Source organism: Watersipora subatra, chromosome 5 (assembly GCF_963576615.1).
Source record: "Watersipora subatra chromosome 5, tzWatSuba1.1, whole genome shotgun sequence".
NCBI lineage: Eukaryota > Metazoa > Bryozoa > Gymnolaemata > Cheilostomatida > Watersiporidae > Watersipora > Watersipora subatra.
In genome coordinates, this window is record NC_088712.1 from 33896786 (window position 1) to 33917240 (window position 20455).

Below are 20455 nucleotides of genomic sequence, written 5' to 3' on the forward strand. Positions count from 1 at the left end.
GTGCTATAGTGTTATTCACTGTCTACGTGAGTGTCGATGCCAATAGGTTGGAGGTAGTCTAGTGATGGTTGAGTTACGGTTCTACAAGGCTAATCCAGCGCTTTAGTTTATGTAATGATGCCTTATATATATACGCTACTGTACGTACACCTTCAACCAACCCTCTACAGTCAGAGTTGGGGTTAGATTAGCAGTCTAGACGTAAGATATTATGATACAACATACATGTTGTTCGATCAGCTATTAGTATACAATTAACTGATGTTGCTTCCTTAGTTGCTAGACATAGAATGCATTACAATGTATTAAGCTACTTCTATATAAATGGATGGACTGAATAGGAGTTGTGTTCTTACTATAGTGTTGCTATGGATTGAGTAGATAAGTCCCAACTCCACAATCAACTGATAAGAGTATAATTGCACATGTGTATGCAGCAAGTACGCAATGGTTAAGATGCATACTTGTTTCCGTTAGTGGAAGAAATATGCTGTATATGATATATGCTGTAGGAATGTATTGTAACTGCTAAGTTTCCTACCTAACAACTAATCCCTTGACAGTTACGTGTGTGGGAACATCACTAATATACAACTATTTCAAAAACATGATTTTCCACTTTAACAATACGATAGTTCTCTAGCTAGCTATAAAATGTAAAATTTCGAATTTCACAAGCTACGAGGTGCGCAATACCACAACTGTAATACTCTCATATTGTGTTTCTCATTGTGGTGCCATACACTATTTGAATACTCACTAAGCAGCTCTATTCTAAAATAGCAATAAATCTTTGAGAGTGTAACACTCAAAAGAACAATGAGCTTTGTCACAAACATCTGGACCCTTTTGAAGACCTCAAATAATTCAGAAACCAAATATGGGGCCTTTGCATACAAATTATTATTCAATCTAATGCAAATCACTCAAATTGATGTGTTATTTGCATACATTTGTAAGTGTAATACAGGATACACACTTGGTTTAATTAAGAAACAGCAAGGCTTAAATGAAAACTAAAGAAATCAAACAAGCAAATAAGAATACATATATTATAATCTCAACACAGGAACTAGCTCGATGTTTATTTATTGACTGTAAGTTATAAAGATTAAAATGTCTCCAAAGGAGATGAACCAACCATTCAATTCCTTACAAGAATCACGCAATATGGAGCACTGTTTATACAGACTTTATCGAAGGTAACTTGATATGTATTTCTCACATATTGAGAGGCTATACCTTTAGCCCACACAAACATCTATGCGCGGATACACTACATGGTGCTAGTTAAAGGAGTGTTTCTACGCCTGACAGATGTACTGCTGGATGCTAGGCTGCCTGAAGAAGAGACAGGAGCTGTAGATGACGTACTAATTCCTAGGGGTATATTTGACATGTGTTGCATGCCTGCATCTGATATTTTATGTATGGGTCCAGCCAGCAACTGTAAATAAAACAATAAAATTACCATAATTTCAGCACACCAAACTTAAAGGTTGACTTGCAACAAAATTCACATTGCAGTTATTTGATATGAAAAGATTCACCATGTCTTACTCTGTTGTGTTGTAGGTGCCAAAAATGTGGAAATGTGATTACAAACTCTTAAAAGGTAAAAAAAACGAACAGTTAATCGCAGCCACACGTGACCGCCGTAGTTTGGATTCTCAAATGGGACGTAGTTGTGGTAGATGGTTTCTGTTTACACTTTCATGCAACCTTATTCGTCGAAATATTTTCACAAATATACTTCACGTAATCAATAAAACCATATCTATTGTTTTTACACGCCTATTTTTTTGTCATTGTAATGCTGTCACTTTAAGCAGTGATATCTTATAACTTACCGTAAAAATTTGTTTAATTTTTTTGTTAACCTTACCTCGAAGGAGTACATATCACTGTCTGATAATCAAGACGAGCCTGTTGGTCACCTGTGATAATCGAAAAGTGCTGCAGAAATTATTTGTGAAGTATTGTGTCACATGATCAGATTATGACTTGACGATTTGATCAAGCCGAAACAAAACTGCAAAGTAGCGAGCATCTATATTTGATACGGGGTCTTCGGTAAAACCTGAAGTGTTGGTCATAAACTAGTGCTACGATAGGTTTTATATTGAGCTTTTTATTGGCCTTTCAATTCACGTGAGAACATCATGTGACAAGACAATAACCAAACTGTCATGGCTACGTCAGAGAAATAAACGGATTCCAATCTACGGCGGCTTTTCGTTTTTGAGCTTTTAAGAGCTTGTAACCACATTTCCACATATTTGGCACCTACAACACAACAGAGTAAGACATGATGAATCTTTTGATACCAAATAACTGTAATGTGAATTTTGTTGCAAGTCAACCTTTAAGTTAAACCGTATAGTTAAAAAAATCAGATTGGAAAAAACTACCACTTCATCTGATGCTGTATGTAAGACACAAACAACAACTACTACAACTAACTACAAACACTAGAACAACTAAGGTGAGTTTAAAACTAATAATAGCATATTGGCCATCTAGACCGACCAGTTGTTTGTGCTTGAGCATTCGACTGACAAGCCTAGTAAATAAAACTTCCTAGTTTGATGTTTCAGAAAATCAAAAAATTATTTACGTTGGCAAATTTAATATAATAATTTGCAATATTTGAGCAAATGCACCAATGTAACTTCCAACAAACCTCACTGTCGGTTATACAAAAAGACAATGTTTTACTACTTAGATGAGACAAATGCAAAGACTTGCTGCACTAAGACAGATCGCTCAGCATTATCAATATTGGTGCCCGAAGTGTCAGTGATATACCCTGGTGTACCGAGTGTCCGTGATATACTCTGGTGTACCAAGTGTCAGTGATATACCCTGGTGTACCAAGTGTCAGTGATATACCCTGGTGTACCAAGTGTCAGTGATATACCCTGGTGTACCGAGTGTCAGTGATATACCCTGGTGTACCGAGTGTCAGTGATATACTCTGGTGTACCGAGTGTCAGTGACATACTCTGGTGTACCAAGTGTCAGTGATATTCTCTGGTGTACCGAGTGTCAGTGATATACTCTGGTGTACCGAGTGTCAGTGATATACTCTGGTGTACCAAGTGTCAGTGATATACCCTGATGTACCGAGTGTCAGTGATATACTCTGGCGTACCAAGTGTCAGTGATATACCCTGGTGTACCAAGTGTCAGTGATATACCCTGGTGTACCGAGTGTCAGTGATATACTCTGGTGTACCGAGTGTCAGTGACATACTCTGGTGTACCAAGTGTCAGTGATATTCTCTGGTGTACCGAGTGTCAGTGATATACTCTGGTGTACCGAGTGTCAGTGATATACTCTGGTGTACCAAGTGTCAGTGATATACCCTGATGTACCGAGTGTCAGTGATATACTCTGGCGTACCAAGTGTCAGTGATATACCCTGGTGTACCAAATGTCAGTGATATACTCTGGTGTACCGAGTGTCCGTGATATACTCTGGTGTACCAAGTGTCAGTGATATACCCTGGTGTACCAAGTGTCAGTGATATACCCTGGTGTACCGAGTGTCAGTGATATACCCTGGTGTACCGAGTGTCAGTGATATACCCTGGTGTACCGAGTGTCAGTGATATACCCTGGTGTACCGAGTGTCAGTGATATACTCTGGCGTACCGAGTGTCAGTGATATACCCTGGTGTACCGAGTGTCAGTGATATACCCTGGTGTATCTTTGCAGCTGCCAGTCTCATGACCTGTCTTGTCAATCAACAAGCTGCTGATGATTGACAAGACATTGTCAATCATCAGCTTGATTGTAATTTTATACATAATTACAATATAATATATATAATAGAATATATATCATAATATATACATATATCAGATGTTTTTTGGGACATACCGCGTCAAATATAACTTGAGCAATCTCATCTATTTTAGTACCAACGTCTCTCAGTTCTCCAGTGTACCGACAGTAGGCCCAAGTCAGGAGGAGCACCAGAGATATGAGTAGCAAAGCGTTGAGCAGTGAAACTATAGCCGACAACCCTACTACTGTGAAGAGACCTGTAAACAGCAAGCGATGAAATTTAAACAACAGGCAATGCTAGTAGTCTAGGCAAATATTGCTATATGGGAACTAAAAGGCAGTATCAGATTTTCCCAAAGCAGTAATATAATAAAATATACTGTGTCTCTTTAACCTACTATAGTCAAAACCACTACTTACAAACACCTCAACATACGAGTCGCTCAGCAATCAGACACAAGGCGCTGCAGCTTTGAACCACTACTTACAATCACCTCAACATACGAGTTGCTCAGCAATCAGACACAAGGCGCTGCAGCTTTGAACCACTACTTACAAACACCTCAACATACGAGTCGCTCAGCAATCAGGCACAAAGCGCTGCAGCTTTGAACCACTACTTACAAACACCTCAACATACGAGTTGCTCAGCAATCAGATACAAGGCGCTGCAGCTTTGAACCACTACTTACAAACACCTCAACATACGAGTCGCTCAGCAATCAGACACAAGGCGCTGCAGCTTTGAACCACTACTTACAATCACCTCAACATACGAGTTGCTCAGCAATCAGACACAAGGCGCTGCAGCTTTGAACCACTACTTACAATCACCTCAACATATGAGTCGCTCAGCAATCAGACACAAGGCGCTGCAGCTTTGAACCACTACTTACAAACACCTCAACATACGAGTCGCTCAGCAATCAGACACAAGGCGCTGCAGCTTTGAACCACTACTTAGAAAAGTAACCAGTAAAATAACAATTCAAAAACTAAAAACTTTCTCTTTTTAAAGATTAAAATGTGAAATATTAATAATAGTAGATAAGGTAAGTTAATTTAAACTCTATATAGTTCACAATAAAGTAAGTTAATCCGCTCTTCCCAGCAATAACCTCATTGACTTGTGTCAAAGATGACATAATAGCAAAATCCTCTTTTATCTATTATTAATATATTTACTCAATTCTTTACATCGCTTTCTCTTTCTTCACCATTTTTGAGTACGAGAGTCAGTGGTCTCTTTGGGAACTGAACCCTGACCTGCTGGTCACGGGTCAGCTACTCTAGACGAATAGGTCATCGCAGCTCTCATTGCATATATGTAATACAACAAACACGTGAGTATCCCCAGTATTGAGCCAGTTACACTGCACAGTTAAATATAATGCGGTGTAATTACCTCAAGTATTCACTACTATCATGCATTTTTCAGTATTTTCGATAGTTAAATTTTCAAATCAAGTAAAAACTCAAAAACTGAATTGCCATTGTTTTTAAAGGTAGGTTAGTTTTAAAAATTGTTAGTTATAAATATACTTTTTTTGACGGGATTAAATGAAATTTGATTTGTGAGCAAAAGAAAAATGGAGAAAACCAGAAACGATTAAAATTTTTCCAGGCTATAGTAAAAATCAATAGCCATTAATCAGATGTATAGAATAGACAACTCCCACAATGCTATTGATTACACCGAACAGAAAATTACAAAACAACAAATATACTCTCACCTGACAGGGTATAAGTAGCGATAAAACAGATGAAGAAAGTAATTGGAGTTCTGAATGTCCGAAGCATGCTTTTAGCTTCATTAGATTGCTGGTAGATCTCCCACGCCTGATTAATGTCCCGCTGCAACGTCTCCATATATGATAAACTGCAATAGATTCTAACATATGACTCGCTACAACAACTAAATGATATGAATAGTAAACTAAACTATTAATTGAAATGTTGATGAAAATGGCCAAGATGTTTATGCTATTGTATGACACATTGCGAGTGCATAGCTTAGTCATATTCATTTTAGCATACGCATAGGAATTTTTTTTTGCTGATGCACGAGACTTACATGTATTATCTAGTAAAGATCTTCCATCAAATGATAATATTTATAAAATAATAAAATTTTTTATTTCCATTATACTTTTGAGTATCAAAAGTAAGTCTTTAAAACAATAAACATTTTATTTGAACAACCTGGACGTTCAACTAGCGACACGCTTCTCTAGGGATTATGACAAGGCTAGCAGGTGTTTGTAAGCCCTTTCAATGAGGAGTTGTAGCAAGTGAGCCCTTTCTATGAGGAGTTGTAGCAAGTGAGCCCTTCCTATGAGGAGTTGAAGCAAGTTAACCTTTTCTCATTCAACGTTCATCATCAGGTTGACGAATTCAAATGAGGCACTCACCAATTGGCTGACTTTCAACCAATCAACACAAAAAACAATGAGCCCTATTAATAACGACATTATAATTTTAACACATATACTTGGAGTAATTCTAACTCTCTCGCGGCTGAAATCACTGGTCAGTATCTCAAGACCATGAACTGGTTTGCCATCGTCGCTATTAAGTGGCAGCGTGTAGAAAAATAGAATAATAACTTTCCAACTTTTGATTATAACTATGATGTCTTGAAAGTCAGTAGAGACATTTGGTAATGTTTATACATTTCATTAGTCGATTTTAGAAGAAGTTTAGTGTGCTGTCACACTACTCTAACAGCAATTAGCCAATCAAATCAATCAACTTTTTATAAGGGCTTTACAAATAGGCAACTTTACAAACAGGCAACTTTACAAACAGGCAAGTTTACAGACAGGCAACTTTACAGACAGGCAACTTTACAGACAGGCAGTCAACATCAAACGTAGGAAGATGGCACACTGCCTGAAACAACCCTAAAACCTTCACCAATGAGTCTCACAAGTTTTCTACTATAAAATAAGATTCTTAAACAAAGTAACTTTTCAACAGCCCTTTTTACCATTTTTCCTAGTTTCCTAGTAACTAGGAAACTAGTTTGCTTTCTTTGTCAATCTTTTTTCCACTATGAGGATAACATATACATAATTATTATATATACAGCAGACGCTTCTACAATGTAATCCGTGTCAGGAACATTTCTGTTATAGGTATTTTACGTTACAACAATAAAATTCATGCCTTATATATATATATATTTGTTATATATATACACACAAAGTGAATGTCTACACATTTTATTGAGTAAACTTTTTGTTTTTTTATAAAATCTTGTTGACTATTTTTCTAAAAATCAACTACGGTTAACTAAAATCAATGATGGTCATCACAACTAAAATCTCAATGCAGCTATATTTAAAGAGTTGATAAATTGTTGGTAAAAAATTCTACTTGCTTTCAGGTAATTATTAAATTGAAAAAAAAAACTTTTCTGTTCAAGCCGTTTATATAAAATCCTGGAAAAGGTGGAATGGGTTTCCCAACCAGACTGTTGGTATACTATTTGATAACAGTTAATTGGTAATTAATTTCATACGTTGTTCAAATATGTCAGAGAATCGCAACATGAGTTTTATGTAGTTTTAATCAGGAATCTGTGGGCTATTTAACAAACAAGCGAATGCTTCCTTTCGCCATAACAACCAAATTTCTTGTAGGAATGTAGCAAAACATTTCACCTACTGACAGGCAGTAGAAGGGTTAATAAATCCTATAAATAAATCAATGAACAAACAATAGCCGTTGACTAAGTATGATTCAACAGCCAATGTTATGTGTAGAGAACTCAAAAGGGAATATAGTTATTAACATATTTGAAGCAACCGTACTGGCTATGAAATACTTCCACTCCTTGTTGTATATATTAACAAATATTTGTGAGTATATGTAATATACCAACAAGAGTAACTTTATGACATCCTCCCACTTCTTAAGGTATATACTATATACTAGCGGATATTTGTGACTACCACCAACCTGAGTAACTCTATGAAACACACCCACTTCTCATTGTATATTTTAGCAGATATTTGTGGTGACAACCTGTGTAACTCTATGAAATACTTCCACATCTCATGGTATATTCTAGCAGATATTTGTGGTGACCAACCTGAGTAACTGTATGAAATATTTCGACATCTCACGGTATATTCTAGCAGATATTTGTGGCGACCAACCTGTGTAACTCTATGAAATACTTCCACATCTCATGGTATATTCCCACAAATATTTGTGGCTACCAACTTGAGTAACTCTATAAAAGATCTCCACATTTCATTGCTTACCTAAACTCTGCACCACCCATTTTCTTAACTCCATGAAATGTTTCCATAGCTTGTGTCATAAATGTGTCGTGAGCTTCTTTCAACTGCTCAGGATGCAAGTAAGGTCTGTCTCCACCACAAGTCTACCAAAACTACCACTCAGTAGTTCAATGCTTCAAATTATTTGATAAGGACAAACTCCAGATAATTTGTCTAATGCTTAACCGCTGTGACACAAGTTCCGACTTGCAATTTCATACCTCCTGAAGTACTAGCGTAATGACAAACAAAACACCTGCTGTAATTGTCAAACACACTCACCACATCCATGCGATTTGTGTAGTAGCTCTTTGCAGCTGTAAGAGCTACAAGGTTATTAGCTTCTGCAGTTGCATTCATTAGAGATTTTGGTTCAGGCAGTGAATCACCTTGGAAGATCTTCATGTATACCTTTATAATAAATTATACTACAATTAATATGCTTTTATAAGGCTCTGTAAGACATGTTGAATGGTTCCTCATGCCTCCATAGGCTAGGCATAATCTCTCTCTAAACAGATCGATGTTTGGAGGTAATCAATGCGTCCTTCTGCTAAAGGCCCTGCATATTGCGCTCGTTCATAACGCTTTTCCACTACTCGTGTCTTCTTGTCTAATTTCATTATCACTGTGTTTCATCTTTTCTCTTTGAATTCAATGCTGAAAGCGAAAATCTTACCATAGCAATAATTGCAGTTAAAGCTCGAAATAGGAATTTCGCTCCCCCGGAAATTGTTTCAAAAGCATAGCCTTAGCCTTCAATACCCTACTGTAGTTTGACTTTTTACATTACATTTGGTAAAATGGAAGATACCTTAGCAGTTTTCTGTAGAGCTTATTTTTATTTCACAATTTTTTGTAAAGACACTCTACTGCACTCTTTCATTAGAATTTTATTAGATCGTAACCTTAGCCTAGGCCATGGAACAGCCATTGTTTAGTGGTGAGGCTGCGAGCATACAAGCAGTAAGTCGGTGGTTCGGGTCATATTAGGACCATTGGAGGTGTTAGCATGGGCATACAACCACAATTGCTCATGTGCCAAAGCTCATATGCAAATGGTCACAAGGAAAGCCTATATCGCAACGAAAACCTTTTGAAGAAGCACCTTAACGTAGGCTAGCCTTTGATACTTTAATAGTTTATGTTAATACAGTGGAACCTCTACCTACAAAATTAATTCGTTCCAAAAACTGTTTTATAAGTAGAAACAGATTTTACCATATATATGGCCAAATCTAATCTAAGCCGCCCCACAAACCCGCACATGATATTTGTATAAATTATAAATACACATAATGGTTAAAAACTATAACAAATACATGTTAGAGTTACATTAATATATTGCTATAATATACATGTATAGTAAATATTAATATATTGCTCCATGATTAGAAAAAGTACACATAGCCAGAAGATCAAAGAAGTAACAACCAAAAACTAAAATCAATGTGTTTGTTCACCGTTATCGTTGGCCATCTACACAAGGATAAGCGAAGACCACCGGTAGAGGGAGGACAAGGGTCAAAGGTTGGTGTTGTAATGTTGTCTTTGGTTTTTTTCTCAGAATAAATGTTTTAATTACGTAAGTAAAAAATTTATTTACACCCCCACAAGCTGAAAAAACCTGTCAAAACCTGGAACTGAGTAACACCTGTGTCAACATTTAAAATATGCAGTCCGTTGAATTGCTAGAAACTAAAGTTGTCCTACTCTTTATGTGACATATAATAACTCCAAATATGCAATGAATAAAAATTAAACGCTTGTCGTTTACTGAATTTTGCTAGCTATTAAAACAGAGTCAGGCGTATTGTACTGTCAGGCGCATACTCACGGAAGTAAATGGACCAAAATACAAAACAAACAAGCAGGCCAAAATATAAAAGGCATATAGAAAACTGTCTAAGTCGCAGCAAAATCTCTACCAAAAACGTCTTATAACCTGAAACTTACATACCCTAGGACACTTTTATTTCGCTAGTATTTAGTTTCATGAGTAGCACACAGAGTAAAATTTCACTGCTGCTTAATTTCGCGGCTCTGATGAGTGCAAAAATATAGTGATGCGAAAATAAATGCAGTGGAAAAAAACAGATTACATTCCTCAGGTCCAGTTCGCTAATAAGAAAAGAAATTCAATTTTGGACTAGTTCGTATTTGTAAACCGCAGGTTGAAATGTGTGGGTGAGATTGATAATTCAATTTGATCACTTGCTGCCATTTGTTTCTTGGACTATCAATGATGTCTAGGTCCCTACCGCCGTGAATTTCACACTCAACTCCCAAGAAGAAAAAAATAGATAGGTAACAATCAACTTCACAACAAAAACTGTATAACCCTTTCGCTGCCATAAACGCATTTATGCGTTTTCAAGGAGCCACTGCCACATACGCATTTTTGGACTTCCTCAGTAATTGCGTGGTAACCTGATTTTATTATTCGTTGACCACATAACCCAGTCTTTAAGAGTTTTATGAAATTGACTGTGTTGACAGAAGATTTCTCTATAAAATCGGCCTAAAACAGCAAGCAATTTTAAACTGTTGTTTGAGAATTTCTAATCTAAAAACGAACAATTTTCTGCGAGTTCATTAACTACCGCGCGCGAGCCATAAAACAGATAATTAGTTGTTGATGACATTATAGCCGATTAAGATTTAGATTTTCGTGATTATACAGATAATTAAAGTAGCAGCACTGTCTCTGACAGTGGTGAAAGTAATAGTTTTGTAAGAGTAAGGAACGTTGTGGAGGATCATTTTAGCTTCACATAGCTAAACGGATTGATCGATCGTAGCTTCACATAGCTTTATCACCGCGCACAAGTGGAGATACATTGAATTTTTGCATAACAATATTGGTTAAAATGTTGGCAAAATGTTATAGATAGAGATTGAACTTGAAAAAATACTGTATACATATCATGAAACAATATCGGCAATTTCGGTGATTGGTGATGGTTGGCAGTGAAAGAGATAATGTGGTTGGACCTGATGAGGGTTGATATTGTTTTTGGTTGGTAATAAAAATCATCACTACAATAATATTCTTCAATTTTATGACTTCACCTACCAGACTTTCATCCACATCAGTTACAAATTCAGTGACTAAACTGATATCATCTTAATTTGCTTTGCCATGCTGCTCAGTCGGTGTATTAGCTAAAATGAGTTTACCAGAAATTTCCCATTGAGCCCAACCACAGACGAAAATTGCCTGCATTTCTAATATGACGATTTTATTGTGGATATCAATGAACAAAGCTATTTAAATTCGCGTTTTCGCTCGTTCGTTATGATAGTTTAGTTTTGCTCATGAAATTTTTGCGAGAGGATGACTCCGCGAAAATTGAATGACGCGAATACATAAGTATCCTAGGGTATGTAGTCTTTTCTAAGTAGAGGTTTCACTGTGTTGATAAAAAGCAAACAGGTGAAATGTTTATGTTAATTTTCCTCCTCTTAAATAGAATATTTTTTATTAAAATAAAACTATCCAGTTCTACAAGTTTTATAATTATAGTATACAGTACACTAGACTAGTGAGTAAGTGGAGGTATGTCTTGCAGCTGAACTGTAGTTCAGTTGCAAGACATACTCTTAGCCTTGTCTACTAATAGATTTTTAGGGGACGTCCAGCTGTCTTATTACATCTGTATATTGCTCATGGTGTGAAATAGTAAAAAAAAAGCTAAAAAAATTATTTTCCCGACTTGGATTAACATTCTTTACATGAACTATAATGGGAAAAATAGTTTTGGATTTGGGCAAATCATTTTTTGAACAGCTTTTTGGACTGGACTTTATTAGCATTTCAATTCCCATGATAACATCATGTGTAAACAATAACCATAGTGTTTGAGTACGTCGTCGAAATATAGAGATTCCAAACTACGTCGTTGTCGTGATGGCTGCGATTAAATGTTCGTTTTTGAGCTTTTAAGAGCTTGTAATCCCATTTTCACATATTTTACACCGACAATACAGCGGAGTAAGATGCGATGAATCCTTTAATACCAAATAACTGTAATGTGAAAATTGTTACAAGTAAACCCTCATAAAGATTCTGTGCAGAAGGTGTTCCTTGTGAAAGCATCTGGCAACAACTTGAATATACAGTGAAACTCGACTAACTTGAACTTCACGGGACCAAGAGAAAGTGTTCGGGTTATCAGAGCATTCAAGTTATGAGAACACTGTCACAGGTGCATGTATTTATCAGTACATATACAAACTAGAAATTCCACTGTCATACAGCCCATGACCAAAGTGATATTGGAAAAAAAGAAAGGGTACTGATGGTTGAGAAATGCAATATTAGCAGTCAAATGGCACTGCAGTGCAATAGGATAACTGCAATGGTAGCTGTAATGTACTGGGTGTGGGTGTTAGTATATACAACAAATAGCAATAATGAAAGTGGAATTTGTGAAATTAGTGAGATTAGTAAATTAAATAAAATTCAGTAATTTTGAAATTATTCCTACAGTAAATTTAAAAGTCAGTAAAATTAGTAACAGTGGAATTTGAAAGTTGGTTGTTGGTTAAAATAAATATTAATTCAAGCTGTAGACCTAAACTACTGTAAGTAATTAAACTAGCAACAGCAATAATGAAATAAGTTTATTATATCTCTGAAATGCAATATTAAAAGTAAAATACATTGTAATATACAGTTTGAAAGTTGGTTGTGTTGAATGTAGAACGGTTTTGACAGCGATATGTAACAGAAATAAATATTAATAAAATAAATATACAACTATCTCAAACTTATGTTTTACAATAATAAAATAAATATTAATTCAAGCTGTAGACCTAAACTACTGTAAGCAATTTAACTAACAACAGCAATAATGAAATATGTTTATTATATCTCTGAAATGCAATATTAAAAGTAAAATACATTGTAATATACAGTTTGAAAGTTGGTTGTGTTGAATGTAAAACGGTTTTGACAGCGATATGTAACAGAAATAAATATTAATAAAATAAATATATAACTATCTCAAACTTATGTTTTACAATAATAAAATAAATATTAATTCAAGCTGTAGACCTAACCTACTGTAAGTAATTTAACTAACAACAGCAATAATGAAATACGTTTATTATATCTCTTATTATATTGAAATGCAATATTAAAAGTAAAATGGCAAGCTGCCGTGTAATATACAATTTGAAAGTTAGTTGCTGGTTAAAATAAATATTAATTCAAGCTGTAGACCTAAACTACTGTAAGCAATTTAACTAACAACAGCAATAATGAAATATGTTTATTATATCTCTGAAATGCAATATTAAAAGTAAAATATATTGTAATATACAGTTTGAAAGTTGGTTGTGTTGAATGCAGAACGGTTTTGACAACGATATGTAACAGAAATAAATATTAATAAAATAAACATTTAATTATCTCAAACTTATGTTTTACAATAATAAAATAAATATTAATTCAAGCTGTAGACCTAACCTACTGTACGGAATTTAACTAACAACAACAATAAAGAAATATAATTATTATATCTCTGAAATGCAATATTAAAAGTTAAACGGCAAGCTGATGTGTAATATACAGTTTGAAAGTTGGTTGTGTTGTGAATGTAGAATGGTTTTGACAGCGATATGTAACAGAAAGCAAGCGTTTGCATTTACGTGTCTGGAAGTTTTATGCAAACTGGAGTGAAATAAAGAAATATTCTTGTCATAAAAGGGCATTGTAGTAATGCCCTACCTTGTATATAAGATGTAAAGAAATCTGGCTGATGTTCTTGATAATTTGAAAAACCTTCGGTAATTGGACAAAAACGTAGGCTGATAAACTGTGTACCACATTTTCGTACCTGTAAATCGGTCTACGCCTCAAACAGTCTCAAGCAGTACACAAACCTTCTTGGCAATCAAACAATGCCATAGACTGGTGAAATGAGCACATTTTTCTCGTGCTGAATTGCGTACTGCTAAATAGTTCTACTATCTGTCGCACGGCTTTATTGGCATTTTGTAGGTCGGTCGAAACTATTAATAAACCAAGCTGTTCAAGTGTTTTGTTGCGATTTTTGGCAGGATGAATCTGTCTATTTATGTATAATCCGATCAGATGGGTTAGTTTTAGGAATTTGCAGTAACCTTTCAAAGGCTTGGTAACATATTTAAATAGGTTTATATACGTTTTGTATCCTTATTATACTTAAACAACTTTACTGAAAAATAGTTAAATTTGTTGATAGAATTTCGTTACAAGGGTTTGGTTACGGCCGTTAACGGATAATTTTTCAGGAGCTGTGTGCACATGTGCATTTATCATAAATCTCCCAATCAATCGTTTCGCTCTTGTTTGGTCGTGGGACTATATATAAATCAAAAGCATAGATTGCTTGTTGCAAGTTAAGGGGCCTCTCATGTAATGTTTTAACAATTTTTATAAGTATAAATATTTTCCTATTACTTGAGATGGGTTTGTTTTAGGTGATGTGACTGCCAGGACGTTTTCAGATTAAAATAGGCAAAACTTGATTGCGGTTGAAACGCTAAGAAAAAAATACATCTTTTTCTTTTGAGCGTTTTAACAAAAACCAAGTTTGCCGATTTTTCTCTAAGTTTATTCGAAGGTTACCTTGCTTTCGAAGGGATATCCCAAGCGGATGTTTGATAAAATTTGAGTTTTTGCAAACCTTTAGAAAAGTTGTTAACGAAAATATTTTGCCGATAGTGGTAATGACGCCTAAGAACTATTAAAACTTGATGTTTATCTCTATGGCTTGGAATAAAGTGATAATCTAAAGCGATAACAAACGTTTCGGTAGCTGTTGGGCAAAAAACTGTTCGAGGTAATGAAGTTAAGGTCGGGTTATCTATAGCAATTTATCATTGCGTTTATCATTGTATCAAATCCGTTCGAGTTAACCGTGTGTTCGAGCTATCCGAGGGCGAGTTATCCGAGTTTCACTGTATTTCTTTCCTATGTTGGCGGCAACATTTGATTATATGTAAATATATATAAATTTATATAAATAAGTATAAATATAAATAAATACATAAAACCATTAATTTAGTGTTGCATAATATTCTACTGTCTAAATAAAATAAGTGTGGCTATGGTACACTAGCTAGATAAAATAAGTGTGGCTATGGTATGCTAGCTATAAATAAGCGTGGCTATGGTATACTACCTATAAATAAGTGGGGCTATGGTACACTAGCTAGATAAAATAAGTGTGGCTATGGTATACTATTTATAAATAAGTGGGGCTATGGTATGCTAGCTATAAATAAGTGTGGCTATGGTATGCTAGCTATAAATAAGTGTGGCTATGGTATGCTAGCTATAAATAAGTGAGGCTATGGTATGCTGGCTATAAATAAGTGTGGCTATGGTATGCTAGCTATAAATAAGTGGGGCTATGGTACACTAGCTAGATAAAATAAGTGTGGCTATGGTATGCTAGCTATAAGTGAGGCTTAGGTACACTAGCCAAAATAGCGCTATTATATGAATAAAAGCTGTCCATAGTTTTAACACCAATGCTCGATAGAGACTCTGAAATAATAAATAATCTAAAATATAGGATGCCGAGTGAACCTATGAGATGCGCCTACCTTAAAATATTCAATGAGGTCTTGTCCAGTAACTGGATTACCACTTATCTCTTTCACAACCAAATGTCTCCGACTCAATAAATATGGCACCATATCCTTGAGTTGCTCTTTGAATTCACTCTCGATATCTATAACAACAGACATAAGATATCTATAACAACAGACATAAGATATCTACGCCCAACAAAAGACAAACCTGTAAAAATTAGGTTGGAAAGTCGATCAGCTAGTTGGCTCAACAGAGATCAACAGCACTCGCAGATTCCTATACAATAGGAAAAGGGTCTAGGAGGGGGAACTGGGAGGAAGTAGTTATATGAGAGAGGTATATGAGATAGGTATATGAGATAGGCGTATGAGGTAGGCGTATGAGGTAGGCGTATGAGGTAGGCGTATGAGGTAGGCGTATGAGGTAGGCGTATGAGGTAGGCGTATGAGGTAGGCGTATGAGGTAGGCGTATGAGGTAGGCGTATGAGGTAGGCGTATGAGGTAGGCGTATGAGGTAGGCGTATGAGGTAGGCGTATGAGGTAGGCGTATGAGGTAGGCGTATGAGGTAGGCGTATGAGGTAGGCGTATGAGGTAGGCGTATGAGGCAGGCGTATGAGGCAGGCGTATGAGGCAGGCGTATGAGGCAGGCGTATGAGGCAGGCGTATGAGGCAGGCGTATGAGGCAGGCGTATGAGGCAGGCGTATGAGGCAGGCGTATGAGGCAGGCGTATGAGGTAGGCGTATGAGGTAGGCGTATGAGGTAGGCGTATGAGGTAGGCGTATGAGGTAGGCGTATGAGGTAGGCGTATGAGGTAGGCGTATGAGGTAGGCGTATGAGGTAGGCGTATGAGGTAGGCGTATGAGGTAGGCGTATGAGGTAGGCGTATGAGGTAGGCGTATGAGGTAGGCGTATGAGGTAGGCATAAGAGGTAGGTATATGAAGTAGGCATATCAGGTAGGCATATCAGGTAGGGCATATGAAATAGGTACATGACATTTGGGATACTACTGACAAACCATGTAGCCTTTTAGAACCAAAAAGAAAGAACTAAAAAAAAGAGTATATCGGGGAAATCGTATCATGAGGGTGCACTGTATATCAGGGAAATCGTATCCTGAGGGTGCACTGCATATCAGGGTAATCATATGCTGAGGGTGCACTGCATATCAAGGTAATCGTATTCTGAGGGTGCACTGTATATCAGGGTAATCGTATCCTGAGGGTGCACTGTATATCAGGGTAATCGTATCCTGAGGGTGCACTGTATATTATAACAATAGGAATCCAATTAAGCATCAGATACTAACGAGCGTTGGTAAGGCTGTGAACCCCAGTAGTATAATAGGTAGATGAGACAATTCCATACCTGTTAACCTGCCATCAAATCTGGGGTTGGTGGCGACTTTCAGTCCTGGATGCGGCATCAAGAAACAGTCGATAGTCTCAAAGCACGACCTGATTTGCTGCCGGAGCAACTGGAGCTCAGCATGTTGTGAGGCACTTAGCTACATCAGGATAGAGATGCTGATTAGCGGTTTAAAAAACAAGAGAGGACAAGAGTTAATGAAGTTGACAGCAATAGCTAGCTGGAAGAAAGTCAGAAATATGTAGCACTTCAAGTCAAGTGAAATCAATTAATCGCATTCGCCCATAATGGGCGATATCTTTATTAAAGGTTGACTTGCAACAAAATTCACATTACAGTTATTTGGTATCAAAAGATTCACCATGTTTTACTCTGTTGTGTTGTAGGTGCAAAATATGTGGAAATGTGATTACAAGCTCTTAAAAGCACAAAAACGAACGGTTAATCGCAGCCACATGAGAACGCCGTAGTTTGGATTCTCTTTCCATAACGGCTCAAATGTGACGTAGTTGTGGTAGATGGTTTCTGTTTACACCTTCATGCAACCTTATTCGTCGAAATATTTTCACAAATATACTTCACGCATTCAATAAAACCATGTCTATTGTTCTTACGCGTCTATTTTATCGTCATTGTAATGCTGTCACTTTTAGCACTGATATCTTATAACTTACCGTAAAAATTCGTTTAATTTTTTAACCTTACTTCGAAGGAGTACATATCATTGTCTGATAATCATGACGAGCCTGTTGGTCACCTGTGATAATCGAAAAGTGCTGCAAAAATTATTTGCGAAGTATTGGGTCACATGATCAGATTACGACTTGACGATTGAATAATGCCGAAACAAAACTGTAAAGTAGCGAGCATCTATATTTGATACGGAGTCTTCGGAGAAACTCGAAGTGTTTGTCATAAACTAGTGCTACGATAAGTTTTATATTGAGCTTTGTATTGGCCTTTTAATTCACGTGAGAACATTCGTGACAAGACGATAACCAAATTTCGTCGCTACGTCATCGAAATAAAGAGATTCTAATCTACGGCGGCTTTTCGTTTTTGAGCTTTCAAGAGCTTGTAATCCTATTTCCACATACAGTCAAACATGGATAACTCGGCCACGGATATTTCGAACACATCGTTAACTCGAACGGATTCTTTGGTCCGTTCCTACGCAATGATAAATTGCTTTAGATAACTGGAACTTAACATCATTAACTCGAACAGTTTTTTGCCGAAGGAACAAACTTAAAACAAACTTTGGTTTGTTTTAATCCAAAGGGATTTACATTAGTCGCGGAGCTACGACTACTCTGCCTTCCTAGCGAGTAAAGTGCTCCCTATAGGTATATAGTGTACATATATTTCCCCCGTACTCATAATGGAACCGATTATGAGACCGTATAAAACCTGATTAATGGGGTCGCTAACACGTCAGCTAAGTTACGGCCAAACTAAACACGTTAAAAAGTAGTAGCGATAAAGGATATATATAAGCGATATATAAGGATAACACACCTTTTCACAGTACACTCGATAGGTTTTTTAAATGAAACAACTACTGAGATGTAAAGCATGCGTTTTTGGATTGGTCATAAATGTTTACTCGTGTGAAGTTTTAAAAATTATCCCAAAATTTAGATATTTTCCTATCAGCTAAGATTTGTTTGTTGTCTGAGGTGATGTGACTGCCAAGATGTTTTAAGATTAAAATTGGCAAAATTGATTCCTGTTAAAACGCTCAGAAGAAAAAGATGGATTTTTTTCTGAGTGTTTCAACAACGATCAAGTTTTGCCAATTTTAATCTGAAAACCTCATGGCAGTACATCACCTAAAACAACAAACAAATCTCAAGTAATAGAAAAACATCTTTACTTCCTGATAAATACTTTTGCAACTTTACACGAGGGCCCCTATAACTTGTAACAAGCAATCTATGATTTTGCTTTATACATAGTTTGTATATGTACATGTATCTTCTGTTAAATGCATGCACTTGTGACAGCGCTCTGATAACTTGAACGCTCTGATAACTCAAACACTTTCGCTCGGTCCCGTGAGGTTTGAGTTATCCATGTTTGACTGTATTTGGCACTTACAACACAACAGAGTAAAACATGGTGAATCTTTTGATACCAAATAACTGTAATGTGAAATTTGTTGCAAGTCAACCTTTAAGTAACAAGAGTAGATTAAACAAATGTAAACACTATGGTAGCTGTAATAAACATATGTAAACACTATGGCAGCTGTAATAAACATATGTAAACACTATGGCAGCTGTAATAAACATATGTAAACACTATGGCAGCTGTAATAAACATATGTAAACACTATGGTGTCTACACACAGTTAGTTTAGTTACATAATATCATCTCTGACTGTAGATAAACCTACTCACAGTTAGTTTGGTTACATAATATCATCTCTGACTGTATATAAACCTACTTACAGTTAGTTTAGTTACATAATATCATCTCTGACTATATTTAAACCTACTTACAGTTAGTTTGGTTACATAATATCATCTCTGACTGTATATAAACCTACTCACAGTTAGTTTGGTTACATAATATCATCTCTGCCTGTATCTAGACCAATTTGTTGTTAGTTTGGTTACAAAATATCATTTCTGACCGTATAGGAACATAAGATTTGTTAAAGGAACAATGACTCCTCCATAGAATATCCCCCAAGACAGAAATGCAGGGATTACAAGTGTAAGTAACAGCTTGTGATAATAGCCAGGTTAAACCACCGTATGTATCCTAACAAACATCAAGCCGCGGGCATTTGTCAAACAAGAAGGGTTGGTCAGTCGCTAAAGATTAAATAATTATTGGTTTTGCATTATTTACTAAGGAATAATATAATATTACTATCTGCAAGTAGTTGCTTGTAAATTGATTGAATTGTGTGGTGAACTTTAAACCAGTATACATTCTGTGGATGATAATTTTATAGTTTTGTTCATCTAAAGCACGTTTTTTCTTTCCTCACGTAGCTATCATTCAAACCATCTTCCCAGATGATTCATTCAATAACAGCTAGCCCGAATTGCATAGTTTCTTTGTTTATGATCATGTGTGAAGAACTTCGCTCAGCGATGTTTGCATTAGCTTAACCCTTCCCCCTAGCCCAAGAATCCACTCAATAAAATTGATTAGTGGTGAAAAATACAAACTTTTTAAACTTTTATATGGACTAATTGACGGATAGTGAGATTCTAAAAATCTTAAAAAAGAAACGACTCACTTCGAGCCTTTTGGCTAACAAAGAATTCCCTCCGTCCATGCCATACTCATAGTCGTAAGGGTAGCTCCAGTCTCTCACAAGAAAAAGCAAGGACTGAAAGGGCGGAGGTCCATTCTCCCCAGCTATAGTTGCCAACTTGCCATATTCAGTAAAGAGCTGT

General features: G+C 36.2%; 1 protein-coding gene across 1 annotated transcript in view; it reads right to left on the reverse strand.

The window, feature by feature from the left end:
- Positions 1 to 879: 879 nt before the first annotated feature.
- Positions 880 to 20455, reverse strand: part of LOC137396472 (atlastin-like) — a 43349-nt gene continuing 23773 nt past the window's right edge. Inside the window, exons 5-12 of the mRNA XM_068082764.1 lie at positions 20296 to 20451; positions 17040 to 17178; positions 15683 to 15810; positions 8366 to 8494; positions 8066 to 8187; positions 5528 to 5673; positions 3888 to 4051; positions 880 to 1447 (exon numbers count right to left, since the gene is read on the reverse strand). Coding sequence (XP_067938865.1) covers positions 1277 to 1447; positions 3888 to 4051; positions 5528 to 5673; positions 8066 to 8187; positions 8366 to 8494; positions 15683 to 15810; positions 17040 to 17178; positions 20296 to 20451 — 1155 coding nt within the window. The 3' untranslated portion in view covers positions 880 to 1276. The remainder of the gene's footprint in view (positions 1448 to 3887; positions 4052 to 5527; positions 5674 to 8065; positions 8188 to 8365; positions 8495 to 15682; positions 15811 to 17039; positions 17179 to 20295; positions 20452 to 20455) is intronic.